This window comes from Balaenoptera musculus, chromosome 11 (assembly GCF_009873245.2).
Source record: "Balaenoptera musculus isolate JJ_BM4_2016_0621 chromosome 11, mBalMus1.pri.v3, whole genome shotgun sequence".
In the NCBI taxonomy this organism is placed as follows: domain Eukaryota; kingdom Metazoa; phylum Chordata; class Mammalia; order Artiodactyla; family Balaenopteridae; genus Balaenoptera; species Balaenoptera musculus.
In genome coordinates, this window is record NC_045795.1 from 96,006,572 (window position 1) to 96,031,003 (window position 24,432).

Below are 24,432 nucleotides of genomic sequence, written 5' to 3' on the forward strand. Positions count from 1 at the left end.
TTTTCCAATCTGGATGTCTTTTATTTCCTTTTCTTTCCCAGCTGCTTCTAAAGTATTAGCTTCTTAAACATTTTTTTCCTCTTAAAAATTTTTAACCCAAGTTTTAACTGGCTGCCTGTGCCAGACAGTCTCCAAAGAGAATCTCCTGCTCTGGGGCCACCGCCTGACAAGCTGGTGCTCAAGGATGCTGGCACCAGTCCACTCGAAGGCAGAAGCACTCTGAGGCCAGGAGGATATCAGCACCACCACCATCGAGGTCCCATTTCTCATCCCAAGCTCAGAACACTAGGCTTCCGCACCCATCTGGTCACCAATCCTATACTTACCACCTTTCACAAGATCCCAGAATAAAGGAGTAAAAAGATACTGGAGTGAAATGACAGGTCCAGGGGAAAAAAAACAAAACAAAACCACAACCCATCCAGCAGCCAGAGGCAACAGCGGGGTCAGGGCAGCAGGAGTACCCGTGGGAGCCCAGGGTAGATCCGGGGCTTGGCTGATGGCTGAGTCACCCTATCACCTTCCCCCATGGAGACCACTTCCCCACCCCGCTCGAGCCCCCGCAAGGTGAGGAGGGGCACAGACTGAAAGGTACCTTATACACACACGTACACGACCACCAATGGCCAGACTGCCCCTGTCGTACAATCCAAGCCAAGAGGGGTGGTCCTGGCCCCGCCGGTCACACCGCGGATGGCTGCGAGCAGCCCCTCTGGCTGGAGCTGTCCGGGCTCAGGACGAAGGTGGACGAGTTGCTCTTTTTGCTGACGCTCGTCTCCCTGGGCCGGCGGCCCTTCTGGCAGCTGGACGAGCAGCAGAGGAAGCGCTGCACGAGGTCGTGGAAGAGGCGGCCCGTGAAGAGCAGGTAGATCCAGGGGTTGCAGCAGCTGTTGAGGCTGGCCAGCAGCATGGCAATGATGAAAGCCGAGGCTGCAAGGTGGGGAGGGTGGGGAGAAATGAGAACAGGGCATCACTACTGGGGCACGAGGCATCACCTCCTGAGGACAGAGGCCAGGTGCCAGTCACAAGACGGAGGACTAAAGAGACCAAGCCTGCCTGCCTTCCGTATCTGTGCTCTGGGCATGCACTCAGCCTACCCCCCACGCCTTCCCCAGCTTAGCCCAGCCCTGGAACATTCCCTGTCCTTTCTCCCAAGCAAAGCTTACCCACCACGGGCTTCCACCGGCACGGCCACCTGTCCGTCCATTCATCACTCACCCCGCAAGTATCGACTGTCTCCCGCTCAGAGTACCCAAGAGCGCAGAGGCAGAAGCTGCCAGACCTGGTTTGTATTCTAGCCCCGCCAGCAACAAATACTTTCACTCCCCAAGAAACTGCTGTTGCCTAACCTTTAAATGGGGATAACTAGAGTCCCCAGATCTCCCTGGAACACTGCGAGGGTGAAAGAGCACCTGGTACCTGAAGGGTGCTTAGGAGGTTCCCAGGCAGAGAAGGGAGGACGGGCGCTTCGGGCAGAAGGGACGGCACAGGCAAAGGCACAGAGACAAGAAGGCGTGTGCTGCCTTCACAGCTGAGAACACTGGAAGTGTTTCTGTGAAGATACGCCTAAGAGCACTGCTTCAGCCGACAAATAAGACTTGTGCAGGAAAAGGGGACACTAAAAGTATATGAGGCACTGTGCAGAAGCTATTACACTGAGGATTTACTGAATTTCAGGTAAAATTAATGATCAGAAATCAACTTCAAGACATTGCTTGTCACAAAGTTAAGCTTCAAGGGGGAAGAACAATTCCTAATCCTAAGTACTTCCAAATAGGGGGTGGGGTGGGGAGCCTGGGTTTCTGTCAATGGCCTTAATCTGACAAATGTACACACTCCCAGCGGCAGAGGAGGACACAGGCACCCCCCCAGAAACCCACACGGAAAACGGTGTTCCCAAGAATGCTGTTCGTGGCCACACCCCTACGAATAACGGTAACCGCAAGAAGGTGTGGAAAATCCACTAGCCCGATATTTTCTGCAACAAGTTTTCAAGGAAGAACTCCAGAATTCAAGAGCTCAATCCAGGAAAGAATTTCTCACAGGCCGACTGGAGTTGCAAGATCTAGACACCACTGTGGACGCAGACAGAGCACAGAGACGTCTGTCAGCCACATCTCCAAGCACCAAAGGGGGAGGGTGATTGTTCAAGAGGAATTCAGTGGTTCTCAAAGAGGGGTCCCCAGCTCACCTGGGAACTTGACAGAAATGTAAATTCTCAGGCCCCACCCTAGATCTAGTGGATCAGACTCCTGGGGGTGAGGCTCAACGATCTGCTGTAAACAGTCCTCCAGGGGATTCTGACGCACACCCAAGTTTGAGAACCACTGCTCTAATTACCTGGCGCACCTGCTGGAACAAAAGCAAGCTACAACACGCAAAGCCCACAAGTCCTGCAAACAAAAATGTTTAGAAAGCAAAGGATTAGAAAGCAAATCTAATCCTTAGATTAAAATAGTAAAGAAAAGAAAAGTGGAAAAGTGAAGGGTGGGGTGGGGGGAAGCCAGTACTGTTGAATTCTATGAAGGAGAATGGAAAAAAATATTTGATTTCGACGTGTAAAAAAGGATGAATTTAAGTTTAGAAACCTGGTGAAATATCACAAAGTCTAAAAATATCTCAAAATCATAATTAAACATATAAAATGAAAGAGGCAAAATAAACACATAAAAGTCAAAATTTGGAAAGGCATTGAGGGACTTCCCTTGTGGTCCAGCGGTTAAGACTCCGTGCTTCCAGTGCAGGGGGCGCGGGTTCAATCCCGGGTCGGGGGATAAGATCCCACACGCTGCATGGCGCGGCAAAAAGATTAAAAAAAATTTTTTTTAAAGGCATTGAGAAGTAAACTGCCAGACACAAGGGAAGAACATAGGTGTACAGAGCTATGAAATGGGTAGAAGGACGTGTTCTCACTTGAACAGAAAGGCAGCACGTTTTACCTCGCTGAACAGAGTTACAAGGCATTATCTTAGCTATTCATATAAGTTACTCGCCTCACTCTTGACATTTGGATCTTCTAACTTATTTATCCTATTTTTTATAAACAACCTACAGAAACAGTAACCACAAAAAAGCAAACAGTTAATGAATTCCTGAGTAGCCCCACCCGAGTTTTTCCACCTCCAAGTAGCCAGCCTGGTTGGGAGGAGTTGGGACCACAGCCAGCACCTCTATCCCCACCTGGTGGCCACAGACACGAATGACCAGCCTAGCCTGGCTCTCGGGGAAGGATGACCCTCTAAGCTGAACCTGCTCGTGTCAAGTTGCCAAATGCTAAGGGCACATTTGGACTTGTTAAAAATTTGGCAATATCCTAACCAACCAAAGACATGGGTTCCCAGCAGTGGAATTTCAAGCTATTTGGGAATAAAACACAGGCTATGGAGGACATTTCAAAGGAAGGATGCTACAGAAATAAAGGTACAAAGGTGATAGTGGCAAGACGGGAATAAAGACACAGACCTACTAGAGAATGGACTTGAGGATATGGGGAGGGGGTGGGGTGAGATGTGACAGGGTAAGAGAGTGTCATGGACATATATACACTACCAAATGTAAAATAGATAGCTAGTGGGAAGCAGCCGCATAGCACAGGGAGATCAGCTCGGTGCTTTGTGACCACCTAGAGGGGTGGGATGGGGAGGGTGGGAGGGAGGGAGATGCAAGAGGGACGAGAAATGGGAACATATTGTATATGTATAACTGATTCACTTTGTTATAAAGCAGAAGCTAACACACCATTGTAAGGCAATTATACTTCAATAAAGATGTTTAAAAAATAAATAAATAAATAAAGGTACAAAGGTGAGACTGTCCAACAGCATTCAGGGGCTGCCAGAGTAAGAGGGTGGTGGGTTCACAGGAGAGGAAACTGGAAAGAGCCAGGCTGAGGAGGAGGATCTGGAATCCAGGCTGAGCATGAACTTGAATCTACAGGCGCTGGGGAGCCATGGACGGTTTCTGAGCATAAGGACTAACTGCACCTCATCTACTTTCTGCACTTACTGTATCTCGCTTAGGCTGTAACATCGCCCTTTCCAGCGGCTAGAAAGGCTTCCTAGAACTGAAGAAGGAGAGGAACAGAACAAAGCACGGAAAGCGTCGTCCCTGGCATTTTACGATGCTGCTTCCAAGGGGGCATACGACAATGCAGCAATGTCAACCATGGGAATCACGGCTCAAGCTTGCACAGAACAGAACAGCTTTCAAAGCAGTCTCATCTCCATTTTATACATGAGGAAAGTGAAGCTCGGAGAAGGGAAGTACCTTCCCCAGGGACACACAAGTCACCCTGTGTTCCCACCTGAAAGTAATGAAGTTTGAAGTCTTTTAAAGCTAGGTCAGCATTCACACTAGGCAGGTTGGTTCCAGGGAGCAAATCCCCTCAGTCCCAAAGCAGAGACATGGGCTGACTGGGCAATTGCCCTCATCATATGATTTGAAGGATAGAGTCAGAGAGCAACTTTCCTTTCCTAAAACAGATGTAGGCCCCCTAGGAGGCTAAGCACTGCCCACTCCCCAGTAATGGCCTTTTATTTTATTATTATAATTTTTTAAATAAATTTATTTATTTTACTTATTTATTTTTGGCTGCGTTGGGTCTTTGTTGGTGCACGCGGGCTTTCTCTGGTTGTGGCAAGCGGGGGCTACTCTTTGTTGCAGTGCGTGGGGCTTCTCATTGCGGTGGCTTCCCTTGCTGCGGAGCATGGGCTCTAGGCACGCGGGCTTCAGTAGTTGTGGGTCGCGGGCTCTAGAGCGCAGTCTCAGTAGTTGTGGTGCACGGGCTTAGTTGCTCCGCGGCATGTGGGATCTTCCCAGACCAGGGATCGAGCCCGTGTCCGCTGCATTGGCAAGTGGATTCTTAACCACTGTGCCTCCAGGGAAGTCCCGTAATGGTCTTTTAAAATCCAAGCGTACCGGGAGGGGAAACCCATTGCCTGTCAGATCACCATCCTTCCTGGCAGAAATGTCTCCTGGTCTGGACGAGGGGCCAGCAAACAGCCCATGGGCCAAACCCCACCTGCTGCTTGTTTTTGTAAATGAAGTTTTACTGGAACACAGCCATATCCATTCATTCATATATTGTCAATGGCAGCTTTCGCACTACAAGGGCAAAGCTGAGTAGTTGTTACAGAGACCTTACATCCTGCGAGCCTCAAATATTTACTGTTTGGCCTTTTACAGAAAAAGTTAGCCAATCCTTGATCTAAATGCCTGTAGGAGAAGATGTTAAAAAGCAGAAGGAAAGGGCTCAAAAAGGGGAGGGGCAGACCCACAGGGTAAGCTGAGCCCACTTCTCCCCACACCACCAGAAGCAGAACTGGGTGATGCCTTTACTTTTAAGTACCCAGACCTCCCACAAACCCTGGCTCGGCCGCCTTGCACCTGGGGCCAGAGGGTAACACCCTGTCCCGGGCAGCCCACGTCCAGTGCCTGCTCCACACCAGGGCACCAAGGTCCGCCCCGTGCCTGCATGCCCGCTGCTCTGAAGAGCCAGCTCAGCTACCAAGCTCCTGGCGACAATGGCGCCAGCCACACTTTCCATAAAGCAGAGCGACGGTGAAGTCAGTGTGGATAAAAGAAGGTCCTGGAAACCAGAATCGACAGACTCATCCAAGAGAGGTGTGGTCAGCAGCCAGCACCTCCTGGGGAGCCCCTCACAGAGGATCCAGACGCAAAGGCGTGGGGTGTGAACCCCCCTCCCACCTACTCATTTCTCTGAGCCACATCTACTGTCTGAGCCTTAATATCCTCATCTGTGAAATGGAGGTGACACCCTCAAGGACTTGGAGAAAATTGAAAAAAAAAAAATGGAAAGGGCTTTGTAAATGGCAAAGTGTTTGTTCATGTTATCGTATTATTACTTACAGATATGAAATATGATCAACTGTGTATGACTTTTTATCGCCCAAGGTTGGGGACTCCTAATCTAAGGTTGATTCAAGAAACTGTCCTTTGCCCTTTTCTCCCCGACTTCAAAGTTAAAAAAACGAAACAAAACAAAATGAAAACCCAGAGCCCTGAGATTGGATTACATGACCCCAAAGGAACTCTAGATAGTCCGTTTTGGAAAAACTTACTCTGCCGGTGACACAAGAAACCCAAAAGGGAAGGGGGCTGCAACCCTGGGCAAGAACGGGATTTCAGGGTCTCCACCGGAGAGCTGGTTCTCGTCCGTCTCTTCCACCCCACTCCGTAAAAGGAACACTTGTCCCCCAGGACTGAGCCCTGAGGGCTGCAAAAAGCTCTCTCTGGTCCTGGCAGAGAAGGAAGGCCGAGTGGGAGGCGCTGGGCCAGGGATCGGCCCTCACACCTGCCTGGCCTGAGTTTAGGGCATGGGGCAGGGGGTGGGGGGGTGGAAATGAGGAGATCGATGTTCCACTTCCTTCCATGCCATCTCTGCTCAGTGCCAGCCACCGAGTTGGCCCTGGGGACGTGCCCTCAAGGGATTTACAAACTCAGGCGGGAAAGAGAGAAGCACAGACAGGCCCTCCAGTCAACAGGGAGCTGCAGCACCGGGGGAGGGGCGGTGGGCCCAGGGCTGGGGACTAGGGGTGATCCTCAAGCGGGGGCTCCTACGTGCCAAGCAGAGGACTGAGCGGGAATGGCCACGCGCCAACGGCAAACGTCCCCTGCTGGGCATTTTACCCCCGGGACACAGAGACCATGCTGAACTTCCACCTGGCGCCCTCACTCACGGAGGAGGTGGACAGCCGAGGGCCATGCGAGGACAGGGTGCCCCCAGCAGTCACCCACCCACCAGCCCGGCTTTACTCAAGTCCCAAGAAGTCCCCTGTTCGGATTTCCCGGCACTGCCCCCGCCCATCACCATCGCGTCACCCTGGGCCCAAATTAGCCCAGAACAGCTGACGGGGCAGCTGGCCACGGCCTCTCCGGCTGCGCTGTTCCTGAGGCAACGAACACGTGTCACAGACAATTCAAAGACCTGTGGCTCAGCTGACACCTCTCATCTGAATCCGGTCAAGCTCAGCCACTTTCCTAAGAGGCTCTCACTCCAGAAACCAATCACTTGGTTCAAGGTCTCCTCCCCGCCGCCCAGATCCTGAATCAGGTCTCCCTCACAAGGAATCTAAATCCCTTATTCCTTTAGGAGCTACATGAGAATTTGGGAGTTATGGTGTACAGAAGGCTTTTTTAAAAATGTTTTTTGAATGTGCACTTACATAAGGATTGAATACTAACACGTATTCCAGGGCACCTTCTTTGAAAAGACCACCATTTTACCACACTGGAATTGTAAAAGTCACAGATGTGTGATCTCGCCATGTGTAAGGTCAGGAAGAAGAGCTAAATCTGTGGGCTACAGAGCTATAAATGGTCCTCTGTGATGTCACTGCTCAAATCTGGGGACATGTGGGGCCCACCGGGCAGGACCTGAGGAATAACCACGTCCTAGAAGCAGAAGAGCTGGGGCTTCCTGTGAACAACCAGCTCTTCTCTACCCTTCAGAGAATGACAGGGCCCTGCCGCCAATTTGGGCCACACGTGTAAAGGCAAGCCACATGTTTTGGTCACAGAGATGATACATTAAAGCCTCATTACTCACTGTGCAGTCAACAGGCCAGCTGCAGGAGCCCTGCACAGGTATCACCTGGGAAAGTGTTAAAAATACAGACTCATGGGCCCCACCCAGACCTACTGAATCAAAATTTGCGCTTTAACAAGTTCCCCCACGTGATCTGTGTGCACACTGAAGCATGACAAGTATTCCTCCAATACAGGGAAAGAAAATAAAGTAACTGTTCAATGACCTCATCAGGGAATGTGCATCTGCTTCTTTGCATAGCCAGCTCCTACTCATCCTTCAAAACCTTTTTCAAATGTTGTTTCCTCTCTGAAATCCTCCTGATTTTTTCCCAGGGAGACTGAATCAATAAATGCCTCCTGGGGGCACTCACAGTACTTGATAAACGAATACCTCTCTCACAGCATCATCCCTTCATACTGTCATTATTCTTGTTTATAATCTGTGGTTGGGGACTGTGTCTCATCTGTGGCTCTGTCCTTGGCTGCGAGCAGAAACTGGAAAATGGGAAATGTTCAATAAGGGACTAAGTTGAAGTGAGCATGAAATTAGCAGACAGGAAGTCCTGATAAATCAGCCACCGACACTAGCATGTTGGAAAAGCAAAAAGACAATTTCCCTGCCTGACAATGGGAAATGGGCCCCTAACAAGATGAGTGGACTCAAATGCAATTCCCTCTGGGAAATTACATTCACGGTCAGATATCAAGGTCAGGCAGAGAGAAAGAGAAAGAAACAGAAATGAGTAGGAGTGACCATTAGAGTGTGAGGCATGGGCCGTGGAGGGCAGAGGCCCGTGGCACTGAAGCATCTGGCAAAGGGTGGGAGGTGCCAGCTCCCAGTAGAGTAAGGAGGAAGGTGCTGGCAGAGGGTGCCCCTCAGTGGCCAGGAATCAGGATCACTGGAACCAGGAATCAGGGGCTGGGACACGAAAGACCACCTGGTTACACCTCCTTCCCGCCCGTCCCTCATGCAAGGGTCCCCTTGGGTTTCCAAACCCAGAGCTAGAGCCTCCCCACCTTGCCTCCTACTGTCTCCTCCAGGAAAAGCCTTAAATTCTCTTGACCTCTTAACAACGCCCTTGTTCCCAGCATCACCGGGCTTGCCATCACTCAACAAAAACTGCAGCCCCTCAGTGAAAATGTGCTCCTGAGCTCACGGCAACCTGCATTCCCTCAGCTTCACGGACTGACTCCAGGACGACACATGTTGAAATTTCTCTATTTTTAAAGCGTTGATTGAGCACTTACTACATGCCAGGCCCTGTGCCACCAGCACCCTCCACCCGGCCCACAACCTAAACCCTATTCTTAACCCCAGCAAAGAGCCCCAGACAGTTCTCGTCAGCCACCCAGGGTGACGGCTGCTGCCCCATCTGGCCACACCCGGGGACAGAACCATCCCGGCAGAAACTGGGGGCGTCCCTCCCAGAGACCAACCTTGGCCTGACTGTCCCACATCTATGCGTGTGCCAGCTGCTGGCCACAGGAGGGCAGGTGAGGGACTGGGGAGGGGTCCTTGCCAACTCTCCTCATAGGAGGACTGACAGATCGAGGCAGAGGTTGTGTGGACAGGACCCTTGGGAGGCGCTGAATCACTGCTTGTAGAATGAATGCACTGGAGGAGGAAGGAGACCCTCAGGTGGCGGCAACAGGGAAAGCTTCACGAGAGTCGGAACTGGATGAAGCTGCCGTGTCCAGTTGTTCAGGTTGTGTACTGCACAGCTCCTAGGAATACCATTCTCACAGACCATTCTCATTCTCAGGTTCCTTAAATGGAACCCCCTGGAGTTGTGCACAAAGCAGCCCACACAGTGGACTTGGGCTCTGAAGGATGGGTCTCTGCAGAAGAGACTCGGGTAGGCGTTCCTGGGATGGAAACAGAATTAGCATGGGTGCAAAGCAAAAGGCCCTGTGGGAAGTGGCAAGTCAGCAGGCCTGGCTGCAGGTGCACTAGGAAGATCGGCCAGAGCCCAGGGCAGAGGGGATGAGGGTACTCTTTTGTTAGATATTAGTTCAGGACAGGCCAACACAGTGCGTCCAAACCAGTGGTTCTCAACCAGGGCGATTTTGCCCCTTAAGGGACATTCGGCAATCTCTGGGGACATTTTTTGGTGGCCACAACTGCGGGGAGGTGCTAGTGGCGGGAGCAAGGGATGCTGCTAAACATCCTCCGTCACACAGGACAGCCGCCCGCCCCACACCACACTCACAACGAAGACTGTCTGCCCCCTAGTGTCAGTAATGCCAAAGTTGAGAAACCGTGCTCTAAACCAAGAAGGTGGTGATGGAAAAGGGAAGGAAAGTACAGACACGAGAGGTACTAAGCGAAGACGTGGCTGCGACAGTGGGGTCAGCGGATGGCTGATGGACATCAGGGTGGAGGAGTCGAGGGGCATGGGCTTTGAAGCCACGGTGCTGAGAGGGCCGGCCACTAGTGCCCCTGTAGCTGGGTGGCTGCATGCTGGGTGTTGCAGGGAAGAGATTCCAGGAGAGGGTGCAGGGCTCTGCTTTGGCCGGCCTGGGGCGGGGCCAGAAATCAACTTTTTAACAAGCACCCAGGAGACCCAATGCCGAGGATGGTGGGGAGGGAAGCAGTCTGGCGTGAGATGATCTGGGTTCGAATCCCAACCCCATTACTTACTCAGCAGTGCTGTTGAGCAGGCTGTGCCACTCTGAGCCTCAGTTTCCTCATCTGTAAAACGGGGATAACGCCCCCCCTTACCTTGCTGTGTCTGGAAGAGGACAAGAGGTGGGGTCGGGCACAGGGTCCGGCACTCCATAGGGGGCGACTACTGATTTTAACGAATGCAACTCCTCACTTTACTGAAACCGATGCCAAGAGAGGGTGTTGTGTTCTATCACAAGGTATTATCCCCACTGCTCAGGTGGGAATGACAGAGGCCCAGAGACATGCCCCAAATCACACAGGTGCCCTGAGACCAGGCCTCTGAAGGGGACTCTCACCACTTCCCAGGGGCCAGGGGCTCTGATAGGCAGGGGTGGGCCCTGGGTGGGCCCTCCCACCCCCTCCCCCCTGCTCCACCTCCCACCCCCTCCCCAAACCACTCAGCCATCCATCAAATGGGAAAAAATATATAGCAAAGCTTCACCCAATAGACTTTGTTGTTGTTGTTGTTATTCATCAAACCTTTGGGGGAAAACAAGTGAAGTCACCTTGGGACATAAACCCAAGAGAAAACATTAGCATTAGTTGAGAACATAAAAGAACCCATAATTACTTAATCAGACCAGAGTGTGGTCATTAATTGCCCATCTAATGGCAATTTATGCCCAAGAGGGCCAAGCTTAAGACAAGGAAAGCTGCATCCTATCTCCTCCTGCCGCCGCCCAACCCCCCAGCCACTGCTCTCCCAGTTATCATCGAGCAGGCCCCTCCGAGGTATGTGGTCCACCCACACCTAGGGCACAGTGTCCTTGGAAAGGCAGGGTGGGCGGGCAGCCACACTGCAGGGACCACAGTTCCACAAAAACTGGGAGGTGCTGGCAAGCTCGTTTCACAGACGGGGGAAACACTTAAAACTAGGCCTCCTGTGCATTTCAACCCTCCTCCTGGTACCCACCGCGGCAGAAGCTTGATTGCTCCCAGTACTGGGGCGCTCACTTCTTCACCAAGTAGCCAACCCTACGGCCAGAGCGCTGCCTAGAGAGCCCTCATTTCTCTTGAGTCCAGCTCTGTACACCCATCCCAGCCCTGTCACGTGCACCTTCCTCTTCCCATACCCTATGTATTTGTTCAACAAGCATCAGCTGAGCTCGGACGGGTGGCCCGCCTTGTGCTAGGCACTGGGCCCACACCAGTGAACAGGACAGGTGGGGCCCCCGCTGTGACAAGGCTCACAGTCTACCTCTCCGGCTTTAACAAGCTTCTCCACATACCAAGCCTCCCCGGACACACCGCCGACCGTCCAGCAGACTCTGCTGCCACCCCAGGCCCCTCCACCCAGGCTCGCAAGAGAAAAATGTCTAGCTCCTCCAGCTCAAATCCCTGCCGAGATTCTCAAAGTCAACCCCACGAAGACAAACGAAACATTTAACTAGAATGGGGGGAGGAGAGAAGAGTGACATTGATCACGTGGCCCCCCAGGTGCCACGGGTCACACCATGTCATCCTCGTAACAGCCCCGTGAATAGACTTGCTATCCTCATTATAACAGAGGAGGAAGAAGCTGAAGCTCAGAGAAGGGAGACCACCTGCTCGAGGACAGGCAGGAGAAAGTGGGAGGGCGGGCTCCAAACACAGGCCAGTCACGTGGCTCCAACACCTGCTCTTTCCCTGCACGGGGACCTGGGGTCCTATGGCGCCCACCCGCAGTCTCCACCAAGTGGATCCATCCATCCATCTTCATCTCCTCCCTGAGAACCACTCCGGGGTCAGACTCCTTGGGACCAGCAGCAAAGCAAGTTCCACGGAGTTCAAGGGAAAAGGTTGGTGCCAAATCTTTGGCTGTGCAATTTGATCCTGAAAGTTCCATCCGGGGCTTGTCCAAACCTGCCAGGGGTGTCTGGTCCCAGCCCTCCTTCTGCAGCGTCACCAGTCTCACCAAAGCAGGGCCCCACCAGCATGTGGCTGCTCTGAAACGGGGGGAAGGGGGGCTCATTACATTACCACAACCCTCCCCTTGCTTTTTTTTTCCTCTCACTGCTTTTCTCTCTGAACAATGGAAATACTGAAATTGAGAGTTCTCCTCTTTGCTTTGGCTCTTATGAAAGGAAGCCCCATGTGCAGCTCACCCCCTGCCCCGGATAGAGACTTCATAATTGCTATTATTGTATTACCATTTCTCTAACCTTTTCCCCCTTTCTTCCCAGTTTCCTCACGTCCATTTTATCTTGCTGTGGCACCCGAATCTTTGGGCCCCCCCCCTCAAATTATTTTTGGAACAAGGTGAGCTCTAAACCCACAAAGGCAGTGCTCGGTGTGACTGAAGGTGTACAAGGGGAGAGATGGGAAAGGCGCGCTGGATTTCGAGGGAATTGCGGGGGAGGGAACCCTAAGGAAGGAGGGACTTGGAGTCCTGTGGTGGCCCCGAGGCCAGCTGCCAAGGCACGTGTGACTTCTCCAGCCGCCCCGTTAGCCCCGACCCGTGGTCAGCGGTTAAGGAGCTGCTCGATGACCCAGAGGCTTTTGTGATGAAGCTGCCGGCAGGAAGGAGGCCCCCCTCCTGCGTCCCTGAGGCTGCCTGCCCCCGGGCTGCTGGGAAGAATGTCTCGCTGTTCACAAGGGCTCCCTGGATTTCCAGGCCCCACTCGCCAGGAGGTGAGCAGAGCCAGGGGCCCTGAGCTAGAGAGTCTGCGTTCTGGTAAATTCCCTTCCTCCTGGACAGGAAGGTGAGGGCTGTGCATCCATTCCACTTCGCTGATCAAAAGCTCAAGTAGCGCTAACGCCCTGTGCTGTTCCTTCCTTACTACTTGCCCAGAGCCTCGAGATTGAGTCACGTCTCCGAAGTGACTGTAACGCAATTGTTTCTCATCCCAGCCTGCTACTCGTAATTATCCAAGTTAATGCCAAGTGGGCACAAGGCGTGCTTCTGGCTCAGCCCACATCCCCGGACCCTGCAGCCCTGAGGCCGAGGCACGACTGGACCAGGCCAGTGGCAGGTGCCCAAGCCCTCTGAGGTTGGTGAGCCGGGAGCCCGCTCCTGACAACACTGTGGGGGAGGGAGTGCTGGGGTTTGTGCTCTTCTCAGAGCAGCCAGGGCAGAACGCCAAGGAGGACCCGAAAGACCTGCGTGTTTCACGTGCCACCACCCTCTCCCCTGAACCAGGAAAGGAGCAAAGAGAAACAGGACCTGAGGCCCCTGGAGCCCGTCTCTTCCTCTGCTCCTGGAGCCTGAGTAGAAGCCCATCTCCGCTGCACGTCTCCCCTCCCACCCCCCGCCACCCGGAAATCCTCAGGTGGCCACATGTACCCAAAATGCCTCTGGCCCCACTTTAGTGAGAGGGGACTCCCTCTCGCTCTCTCTTCCTGTATCTTGTTTCTAAGACAGAAAAATGAATTGTTCAATAAGCTTTTCAAGTGTAGAAAAGATCTAAACTTTACTGGGTGACCATGATCTGCGTTGACCACATACTCATTCTCTAGGGAGGAAAGTGAGGAGGGGGAGCACAGGTGCGGTCATGGAAGTCACGGGGGGAAGGGAGGGGGAGAAGGAAGGAGAAAAGTCACCAGGGAGAAAATGAGCAGGAGAGGCGAGGGGACGGCAAAGAGAGAGGAGCAGACCATCTGCAGAATGAACGAACGCAAGGAGGGAGAAGAAGACCCTTCAGTGAGTAAAGGCTGGAGGGAGGCCTACATGCCAAGTCTCCACAATAGCTGCTCTAAGGGAGTGTCGGTCTCACTTCCTTAAGGGCTGGTGTCTGAGCTTCTCAAGACCTGTGTCAAGTATCTCTTCAGATCCCACCCAGGAAACAGGTATGGCCTGATGCCTTGTCTAGAAACACCCACTACTGGCTTTTGCCCAACCCAACTCCCTAGTCGTGTGCCCTTTAAAAGAAGCCTGGTGCTGGCGGGATGAGGCGGGGGCAGGAAGCCCCAGTTCTAGTCTGCCTCCCGTTGGCTGTGGGATCTGGAGCCAGTGCCTTCCCCTCTTTGGACCCCCGAACCCCTTCTGCAAGGTGTTCCCAGGGGCTGCACCATGAAGCCAGGCTGGCTTTGCTGAGTCTTCACAGCAATCCTCACCTGCAAACCACCCAGCCGGGCATACCCCAAGTGCTCAATAAATGCTGAATGATAACTGCTCTGGCCACTAAGGCAAATGCTGGGCTAATTGGGATGGCTGGGGCGAGCAAGGAGCCTGTGGTTTGGGGAAGAGAGCAAAGCAAATTTATCCAGCTGCATGAAGGAAGATTTCAGCTTCCACGCGATGGCTGTGTTAGAGACTACTGTCAGCAGTAGTGATTCTATCCAGAAACAGGACATTTGCGCTATCTCAAGGGCAGAAGGGGTGAAAGCAAACCCCTCGGGTCTTTCCTTACAAGCATTTGAGCCGCGGGCATCCCAGCGCAGTGTTACGTGCTTACCCTCAAACCAAAAGGTGTAAGTCATTCACCACCACTGATCATCCCTCCTGCTCTTCGCTAACGAGCTACCTGAATTGTCCGTGGTGAAGGCTGAAGGCGGGAGCTGCCTCGGGGTCCCAGCCGCAAAGCGACGGCTACAAGTCGGACCCGAGGCGCTCTGCTCCCCCAATATCCCTCCCCACAGAGCCTTCCATTCTACCGTCTCCTCCCGGTCTCCTGGCCACCCGGCCACCCTCAGCCCTGACCTCCCAGAGCCCTGACCTCCCAGAGCCCTGACCTCCCAGTCCTTCAATCTGGAGAGGGCGTTCACCGCCTCCCGAAATCCCCCAGCCTCCCCGGTCAAACGGGAAAGTCTGCATCCCCTTTCCCTTCCCTGCCCGTCCCCGACCCCCGCTCCCCCCCAGCAGAAGCGCCATCTCGGTTCCTGAGCACCGCCAACCCCGCGCCTGCCCGCCGTCCCCGCGTTACTCACCTCCGCGCGGCAAAGCTCGCCGTCCCCACTGGGAGACGGGTTCAGGACTCGTCTCCGCACCCTGACGGCGCCCCGCCCCGCAGCTTCTCAGCACTTGCTAGGGAGGAATCCAATCGCCCACCTCCCGCTGCTCTGATCCAAACCAGACCTCGGGCTCAGGCTGACTTGAACTTAAAGTGGAAGTTCAACGTAAAGTGAACTTTACGTGGCAGGAGCTTGAGCTTGGGCCTGGGTTGGAAACTCAGCTCCCCCGCTTCGCTAAGCAACTGGAAAAGGCCAGTCACTGGAACCTCAGTTTCCTGGTCCATAATAGTGAACCAAATATGTAGCCCAAAGACTGTGCTACGGATTTTACGTGCATTTCCTCATTTCATTCCCCTGCTGCTGGGGAGAGCTGGTACTTTTATCATTTTTGCTATTTTACAGAAAGGGAGGTCAAGGCTCAGGGAAGTTACGCCCCAAATCACTTGGCCAGAGGATGACGGGGCCATGAATCAAATCCCCCATGAGGCCCCCAGAACAGAACGGCCCCTGGACGTTCAGAGGCAGCAGGACCACGACCCCGGCCCGCCGCACTCCCTCCTCCCGCTTTCCCGCCAGCGCTACCTTCCTTGGGCGCCTCGGCGTCCCAGACGCTCCACATCTGCACGAAAAAGAATGGCGTCCAGCACACGATGAAGGCCAGCACGATGATGAAGGTCATCTTGACCGTGCGGATCTTGGCCTTGGAGATGAGCTTGACGCTGCTGACGCGGGCCAAAGCCCCGTGCCCCGCGCTGTCCGCCGCCGCGCCCTCGGGCCCCGCGGCCGCCTCGGCCGCCGCCGCCGCCGTCTTGAGCCGCAAGTTCTGCCAGATCTTGAAGCTGATGAGGCCGTAGCAGGCGGCAAGCACGATGACGGGCACGATGTAGACGGCGAGCGTGATCCACGTGATGTAGGCCTTGGGCCCCCAGGGCTGGATGAAGACGGCCCAGCAGTCGAAGACGCCGTCGGCCACCTCGCGCAGCGAGAAGATGTGCACCTGCGGCGCGCTGGCCACCAGGCAGCCCAGCCATGTGGCGAGCACGGCCAGACGGTCGGCGCGGCGGCGCAGCACGCGTAGCGGCTGGCAGATGGCCAGGCAGCGGTCGAGCGACATGAGCAGCAGGAGGTAGGTGGAGGCGAACATGCCCACCACCTGCAGGTACTTGACGAGGCGGCACAGCAGGTCGGGTCCGTAGAAGCGGAAGGTGATGTCCCACAGCAGCTGCGGCAGCACCTGGAACACCGCCACCACCAGGTCGGCTATGCTCAGGTGCTTCATGAAGAAGAAGAGGCGCGAGTGCTTCTGGCGCGTGGTGCGCAGCGCCAGCAGCACGCACGCGTTGCCGCTCAGCGCCAGGAAGAGGATGAGGCACAGCACGGCCACCTCCACCCGCGCCAGGGCCTCGTTGCGCTGTGGCGGCCCAGCGGTGCGGTTGCCCTCGGCCCCCGGGGGCGCCGCGCTCCCGTTGACCGCCTCGGCGCTCCAGTTGGCGGCAAGCGCACCCTCCATGGCCGTGGCCGCGGCCGCCGCCGTGCGCCCCAGGCCTACGAGCCCTTTAAGGCGTGGCGCGCGGGGCGGGGCCCGACGCGCAGCCCGGGCGTGCCTGGGGGCTCCTGGGCTCCACTCCCTGAGACTCCGCGGAGCGATCTGATGGATCGGCCTCTGAAACAAACCCCGAGGGCCGTGAGAAAACGCACGCTTCTCTGCCGACGCCTGTGCGGCTCAGCTGTCCCCTTCCCAGGAACCCCAAATCATCTAGGACTAGGGTCACAACCGCCAGCCCTGGAGGTGCTCAGCCGCCACCCTAGAAATCCCCGTTTCAGGTACCTCCCTCTGAGACACGAAGTGAGCGGGAATAGCGGACCCGCAGTTCCTTGAGAAAGTCGCTTCCAATGAAGGAGAGGGAGGGTTATTATCAGTGTCCTCCGGGACTGGGAATTCTAAGCCAGCCACCTCCCCTAGGGATCCCCCTACTAGCTACCCACACCCCAGAACCCACAGCACAGCCACCTCTCCTAGTCAACCCTACTCCAGTGGCTCCCTCCGGAGACACCCCCCCCCCAAACAGCCACTTGCCCGGGAAACCCAGCTCAGGACCAGCCCCCTCCAAACCCTCGTTTCTAAAATGCCTAGCCATCCGCCCCTGAACTTCCACAACAGCTGCTTCTTTGGAACCCAGTCCAGGGGTCCATCCTGGAGGCACTCCTGGCTCAATACTACCCAGGACGCCCAAACGCTGTTCCCAGTACCCCTCTGGCCTAGACACCTCTCGCGGCTTTCCTCCCCAACCCAGCATCCTGGAAAGTTCGGGAACTCGACACGTGTCTTGGCCCCCGACAGCCAAGGGAGGCGGCGCCTCCAGGAACCACAATCGCAAAGCACCCCACCACCTCCACCCGGGTCCCAGTGGTCCCACCAACCCCAGCCATCCCGTCCACCCGTGCGCAGGACCCAGCTACCTGCACCGAGTTGTTAGGCGAACCTAAAGTTGGCTCCCTGGGGAAGCTGCACCGCCGCCGACAGCTCCAAAGCCGCTTGCGCTCCCGGCCCAGGTTGAGGTGGCTGCTGCCGGTACCCAGTCTGATAGGACGCTGAGGGCTCGGACTCTGGAGCCTGTTATGGAATCCCCTCGCCCGCAGCCTGACTGGTCGCTGGATAGGGACTGGAGGCGAGCGAAGAGCGCTGCCGAGGCTGTGCGCGCAGACGGCGTCAGGGTGCGGCGCTGCCGGCCGGTGGCCCGCTTTTCTGCAGCGGGTGGCAGGGGCTGCACCACCCTACTGGTCCGCTAGGAGGCGCGGGAGGCAGGCCTTGCCGACCCCCGCCGAGCGGTGTAAACTCGCCCAGCCTTGCCCGGCGCGGTAACAGGCTAATTGCACAGTGGCTTCAAGCAGCAAGAGGGAAGGAGCTCGTAAATAATCCGCTTGGTTTCTTCCTTTCTTGGTTTAGAAGCTCCTGACTCTCAGGCAAATGGGAGGCTTGGATAGCAGTGTTTTCCCGTTGACAGTGATGAAGTTACAAAAGCATTTAACTGGTATTTCCCAATCATCAGGTCAACTTCAGGGCTTCCCCACCGCCCCCTTCCCCGGAGCTTGATGTAGTGGATTCAGCACTGAATTCAAGTTATGTCCTTGCTTTGGAATACTTTTGTTCCTATTTTCATTCATAAGGAATTAGAAATACTTTCTGTTCCAATCAGCACTGGGAGAGGTCTTCATTCTTTAGCTAGTTTTAGGGGAAGATCTCAAGCCAAAAAAAGACTATCTTCATTTTAAAGTGATTCTGCTCGTCTATGGCCCAAAGCCATTTCTGCCTCTTTGCCATGCTTCAAAATTAAAATCCTAAAAAATGTCAAAGGAATATGAAAGGTTAAAGACGTCTTCTCTCCTAGCTCTTTTCCTATTCTAAAATCATTTTTTGAAGTAATTTACAGTGACCAAGAATTAAGGCAGGGAAAAAAAAAAGTGAGGATTCAAAAGTGCACAAGCCTCTTTAAAAATTTTTAAAGGCATATCTCCTCCTGACATTTCTCTTACCCTTCTTTTAATTTTGTGGCTAGAATAGAGTTAACCAAGGACGGGGTTTCCACAATTACAGCTCTCTGTCAAGACATCCTAGGAGCAGACCACTGCTGCCATCCTGGGCCCAGGGTTCTAGGTGAGGGAGCATTCCAGGGTGGGCCTGGGAATTTCGGCACCATCGTGAAGGGGTGAGAGACAAAAGTTGTCTTTTTCTTGCCCTAGAGAGTTGTGTCATAATATTGTTCAAAAACAAAACTCAACTGAATAAATGTTAAAGCTTTTACTGGCTTTATTCAATGGTTCATGAGTTAGGCAGCATCCAATCTAGCGCATATAAAGGAGCTCTGAGGAGCTGTACAAAATGACAGACTTTTATAGGCAGAAGGGAGTGGAAACAAGGAAGTTATGCTAGGCAAAGAGCAGATTGGTTATTGCAAGGTTACTTTGCCTACAGAGGATGGCAGGGGTCAAGCAAGCAGATTACCTAACTCGAGCTGATCAGGTGATTCCTGCTTGACTGGTTTAAAATTCCATCTCTGGACAGCCAAAACTATATTTAAGTTAAATCCCAGTTTGGTGACTTGGGGCTTAGCATAAGTGACTCCATTTTGGTCCGGATGTCTTGTTTTTAATAATATTAATAGTAGTGTCATATAAATTACAGGTTAAAGTTACAGACCACTCAGGTGAGGATTAAGTGATCCTGACCATCTCACTGTGCCTCAGTTTCCCCATCTGTAAAATGAGGGGGCTGGTCAAAATAGCTAATCTCTGAGATCTCATCCCTCTGGTTTTCTGGAATTTGATGATCTGTGCCATCTGAGAGTTTAATTCTACCGAGTAAAACACGTCTGCCCCGCTCCATGTGGGATGAGGAGGGGTTTTTCCTAAGCACTCCTGATGGGTAAATTCAGGGTAGAAAACACGGCCTCCAGAGCCCAGCCTGCCCCTCTTTCTCCTGGAAGAGAGCTGCCTTCAGGGAGCAGATTTCCTGGACCACTGAAATACAGAAGGATGGAGGGGAGGGAAGGCAGGAGGAAAGGACAGAGGGAAGGATAGAGGGAGGGAAGGAGAGAAGAAATAAACATCCCCATGGGCAGTGTCACTCTTGAGTGGACCAGGCCACCTAAGGAATCTTCCCACCCAGAGGATGACCTGTCCAGTACCCACACCTACCTCCAGGAACTGGATCCTGAGTTCTAGTGTCTTTGGAATTTTCCAGCTCTGGTACATTTATTTAGACATGGGTCCAACCAAGCCCAGGTGGCCCTGCTCTTCAGTCAGGGTAGAAATGAGCCATAAACACATTTAGTCCACTCCTTCCCCCCCGCCCCCAATGATCTCTGACTCTCCACTGGGGCTTCTAGCAAGGACAGCATCAGAGACACACTCAGACATGAAGACAGAGGACGCATCCTAGCAATAACCTTGCTGCCAGCACACCTGCTCCCTGGTGTCCTTACGTTTACTGATCCTGTCCAGATGTAGGAACATCAGGGCAGGCGGGATGGCCTGGGAGGCTCACGAGGCTGGGCCAGGGCGGCAGCTTTCAACTCTCACGTACTTCTTCCGGCCCGCACCGTTTTAGGCCGCTTCTCAACATATGTTTCATTCCTCTGTTCCGTGGAGGGAGGAAAACATGTTTTAATCTTGGAAAGCGCTGTGAACTTGCAGCAGTAAATGCTAGAGTCTGGGTTTTACCACCTACTTACCTGTGTGGCCAAGTCACGGAGCCTCTGAGACTCACTTTCCCTGGGTGCTGACCTCATGGGGCTGTGAGGAAATAAGACTTCATTGACGTGAAGAGTGCTTTGCAAACCGTTAAATCCTGTACATCTGAAGCTGTTTTCTCACGTTGACAATCCTCACCCCACGACCATCCTATGAAAATATATTTTCTCATCCAATCAACCTCCATCTTATTCATCTTCCGGACCGAACTCATGTGTCTTTTCAATTCAGTATGACCAACTGTGTGTGTGTGTGTGTGTGTGTGTGTGTGTGTGTGTGTGTGTGTGTGTGTGTGTGTGTGTGTGTGTGTGTGTGTGAGAGAGAGAGAGAGAGAGAGAGAGACTGTGCCAGGCAAGGAAAGTAACTCCTTTGAACCCCAACTGGTGTGATGAGAATTTGAGATCTTTACCTCTTCAGGGAAGCCCTCCCTGACCACCTCAGCCCACTGAGAAATCCCCATTTTCAGAAACGCTGGTGCCTGACTACAGACTTCACCTGTAATGTGAACATGTCCGGTCTCCCCAGTGCTGTGTAAGTGCCTAGAATAAGTCCAGCAGACCACAGTCCTTTATATATTTACCATTATCTTTCCTATTGCACATACCTGTCACTACCAATGTGCTGAGAGAACAAGGCTGGATTACCCAAGAACACCCCTCAGCAAATTAACCACTAGGGTCAGTCAGTCCTTTGTTTCCCGGAACAATCTCTCTGGGGAACTCTGGCTGAAAGAAGGCTCTTTGTGACAAAGTGTGCTATTCAGACATGTTCCCTATTCTTCCCAAGAGGGAGTGATGGCAGAGATAAAGCGTGATGCTTCCAATTCCACAAACATGTCCACTGACCGTGGATTGGACAACACAACCCCTATTAAGGAACTAGTGTCAAGGCACGCATTCTCCACTTGCAGACACCAGTGGCCTAGGTTAAGGCATGACCAGAGAGAAAAGGCCTTCTTCAGAAGGAACGGAGCTTGGAATAAAAGCAGGGTGTTGTTTTTTTTTTTTCAAGTAGGCTGTTCTTGGGCAGAAGAACAGGTTTATTAAGAAGAAGGAGCTTCGGACTGTGTGATTCTTTTGGAAAAGTAGGGCCTAGAGGAGCCAAGAGTCATTTAAAGCTGGGTGTTCTCTCCACGGCATGCAGAATGGGAGGCTCATGATGTCTGTTCTACAGAGGAGCAAGCTGAGGCTGAGGGCGAGGGGCTTGCCCAAGGCCCCACAGCTGGCTAAAGAAGGCCAGCGTGGCTGGCGCAAAGCCTGAGGCAGAGCTAGCCAGGTGCAGGCACTAGCCCCCCAGCCTGGTCGTCGTGGTGACCAGAGTGCCTGGCGGCCTGAGTGTTTTACCTGAGGGACACATGTGACCGGTGATTAGGCAAGGGGTCGGCAAGGGGGTTGGGTATGATCCGCACGGAGGTAAGAGAGGTGACTTGAGACAGTCCCCTGGAATCACTGGGGAGTCAGTCCAGATTCACACAGGGCACACGAAGGAAGCAAAGCTCTTCTCCTGTCTGCCTTACCGCCCCCGCCCGCTTCGATCAGTCCATCTCTGGTGGGAGGAGAGAACCTGAGGGAAATTCCAGTGACCTGACTGCTCCCACCGCAAACCTGTCCCAAGCCCCAGGCAGCCCCGTCTCTCCGCCTCCACCAATTCCAACAGCCCTCTCATTTTCCTTTTCCATTCAAAAAAAAAAAGGGGCATTTCTCTATGGAAGTCTGCCTTTCCTCCTGGGATGCTGAGCACACCGTGACAGAGCGTACTCTGCTCTCTTGTGCACAAACATTCACTCAGTAAATAGCTTTCTAAGCGCCTACTGTGTGCCCGGCAGCGTGACCCTGGAGGGCAGCACTGAGTCGGGAGGTGAACTCCACCACCCAGTGACCCTGCGCTGGACGAGAAAGTCAAGACAAGCAGAAGGACTGGGGTGCCGGGTCACAATTCCACCAGGAATGCACAGCCCCGTGTGGCCTCGGGTTCTTCCCCTAAAAAGGAGGGTACTGGACAGTCTCAGATCCCTCACAGCTCTCCCTGCCTATCATCCTCTAGGTCTAGTGAGCAGAACACACACAGTGGAGCTGCGAGCACAGACTGCGTGATGAAGCGTGCTCAGTGCCACCGATGGCTCGGGCACTCAGCAGGCACTCGGCAAACACTAGCAGAAGGACCGAGTATGGACGGTGAGGGAAAAGCTAACGCACTCGGCCAGGAGAGTGAGGCTTCAACAACTCAGACATCACCTTTCACCTCTCAGGCTGGTGAAAATGAAAGAGAAGGGTGCCTCGTGGGATCTGAGGCTCTCAAAGATCGCTGCCACGACTGTGTTCTGGAAGAGCCTCCTTGGAAGGAACCTGGACAAGATGTATCAAAAGCCTTAAAAACATGGCTACCTTTGGGCACAGCAGTGAACCCTTCTAGTGAGGCAACCTGGAAACAATCCTGTAAAAATACAAAAAGATAGGTACACAGACGCTAATCAAGCATTGCTGGTAACAGTCACGAGGGATGAGGGGAATAACACTGTTGTATGTGCATCCAGTGAAAAACCACATGGAGGTGAAAAACGACAGAATGGATCTGTGTTAACTGACATGGAATGGTCGTGTGTGTGTATGTGTGGGTGTGTCTGTGTGGGTGTGTGTGTGTGTGGGTGTGGGTGTGTGGGGGGGTGTGTGTGTGGGTGTGTGTGTGTGTGTGTGTGTGTGTGGGTGGGTGGGTGTGCGTGCGTGCGCCCATGTGAGGAGGGGGAGGACAAGGAGGAGAAGGAGGATGAAGGGAAGGAAGAGGGAAGGGAAGAGGAGAACCGTCCCTACAGTATATGACAAACACACAGGGGTGGTTTGAATACTTTTACTATCTGTGTGTTCTGATTCTCATAGTACATAGGGATTACCTTTGCAACGTGAAAAGAGAGAATCTATTTCCCAAAGCCTCATCACAGACCAGTGGAAGTACCTCCGGCCTCCACTCTCTGCCCTGCCTGCACATGGAAAGTGCTCCCCGGCTCGCATGCTGGTGAGTTCCCCAGCGTCCCCAGTCAGCTCGGGCTTGAGTGGGGCCGGGCAGCCAGTGCAAAGGCAGAGGAGCCCCTCGCAATGTCAAGCACGCAGCACCCTCCCCCCACCTGTAAGGTGGTGACACTTCGTCACTTCGACACTTCCTAGAAAGGCCACTCTCCAGCAACATGTCCTCGCAAGACAGATGCACCAAACCAGGGCGGGACAGCCAAGGTCCCCGCAGCCTGTGTTTTGGGGTGAGCCGAGTGCAGGAGCTCTTCCTGAACGAGCAGTCTCCCAGAGCTGACCCAGGATACCTGACCCGAGGACAGGACCCCAAGGATTCTAGAGCCTTAGGACATGAGGAACACAGACACACGTCTACATTCATTTCACACAGGACGAGTCTGAGGTGTGGAACAAGGAAGGTGACATTGTTCAATGTCACCCAATGAATCAGAAGCCGAGCTGAGACCAGGACGCCAGGCTCGGGGTGCTGATCAAGTGCCCCGCTGACCAAGCCACCTCTCCAACACGGCACAGACACCAAACTCCTAGTTCTTAGCAGGCTGCTTCTAATCCCACCCTGCGGCCCCTTCCAAGCCCCTGGCCCATCCCGTCGGCCTCCCCTCCACCGACACCGCCCTGCTCCCTGGACCAGGCATAGCTCCCGGGCCGTGCAGGTCTCCCAACACCCCCTCCTCCCGTGCATTCCACCTCCACGCCCTTGCTCAGCCCCTTCCCCTGCTAGGAGTGTCCCCCCTGCTCCAACTATCAAATCCCATACCTTGCTCACTTCACAGATGGAGAAACTGAGGCTCATGACATTAAGTGATTTGCCTAAGACTGCCCCGCTAATTGGTATCAGACCAGATCTCTGACTCCCTCCTGGTCTGCCACCCTTTTTCTGAAAACTGTGTGTTCTGGAGCTACGGACCAGGGTGCTCGAGAGTGGATGTGCCCTTTGCTTGTGAAACAATGACTTGGACAGGACTTGGCAGCGACAGCTCGTCTCTGCTCTGTCCAACATCAACACAGAGGCCGGGGGCTGGGATCATCGCCCTGTGGCTTGTGAAGGCTTGCCTGCCCGCAGAGCATCCGATGCTG

General features: G+C 53.7%; 1 protein-coding gene across 1 annotated transcript; it reads right to left on the minus strand.

Annotated features, from left to right (window-relative positions):
- On the minus strand, nt 1–16,599 carry OXTR (oxytocin receptor). The gene is made up of 2 exons (XM_036869233.1): nt 15,668–16,599; nt 1–930 (listed from the first exon to the last, which is right to left on the minus strand). Exons 1-2 carry the CDS (start codon nt 16,593–16,595, stop codon nt 683–685), a joined length of 1,176 nt encoding a protein of 391 aa, XP_036725128.1. The 5' UTR covers nt 16,596–16,599; the 3' UTR covers nt 1–682.
- Nucleotides 16,600–24,432: the final 7,833 nt, after the last annotated feature.

Coding starts and splice junctions, on each gene's coding strand:
- OXTR (XM_036869233.1), bottom strand. CDS start 16,595: ATGGAGGGTGCGCTTGCCGCCAACTGGAGCGCCGAGGCGGTCAACGGG. Junction 931..15,667: donor CGCCGAGGCGCCCAAGGAAG/GTAGCGCTGGCG, acceptor CCCACCTTGCAG/CCTCGGCTTTCATCATTGCC.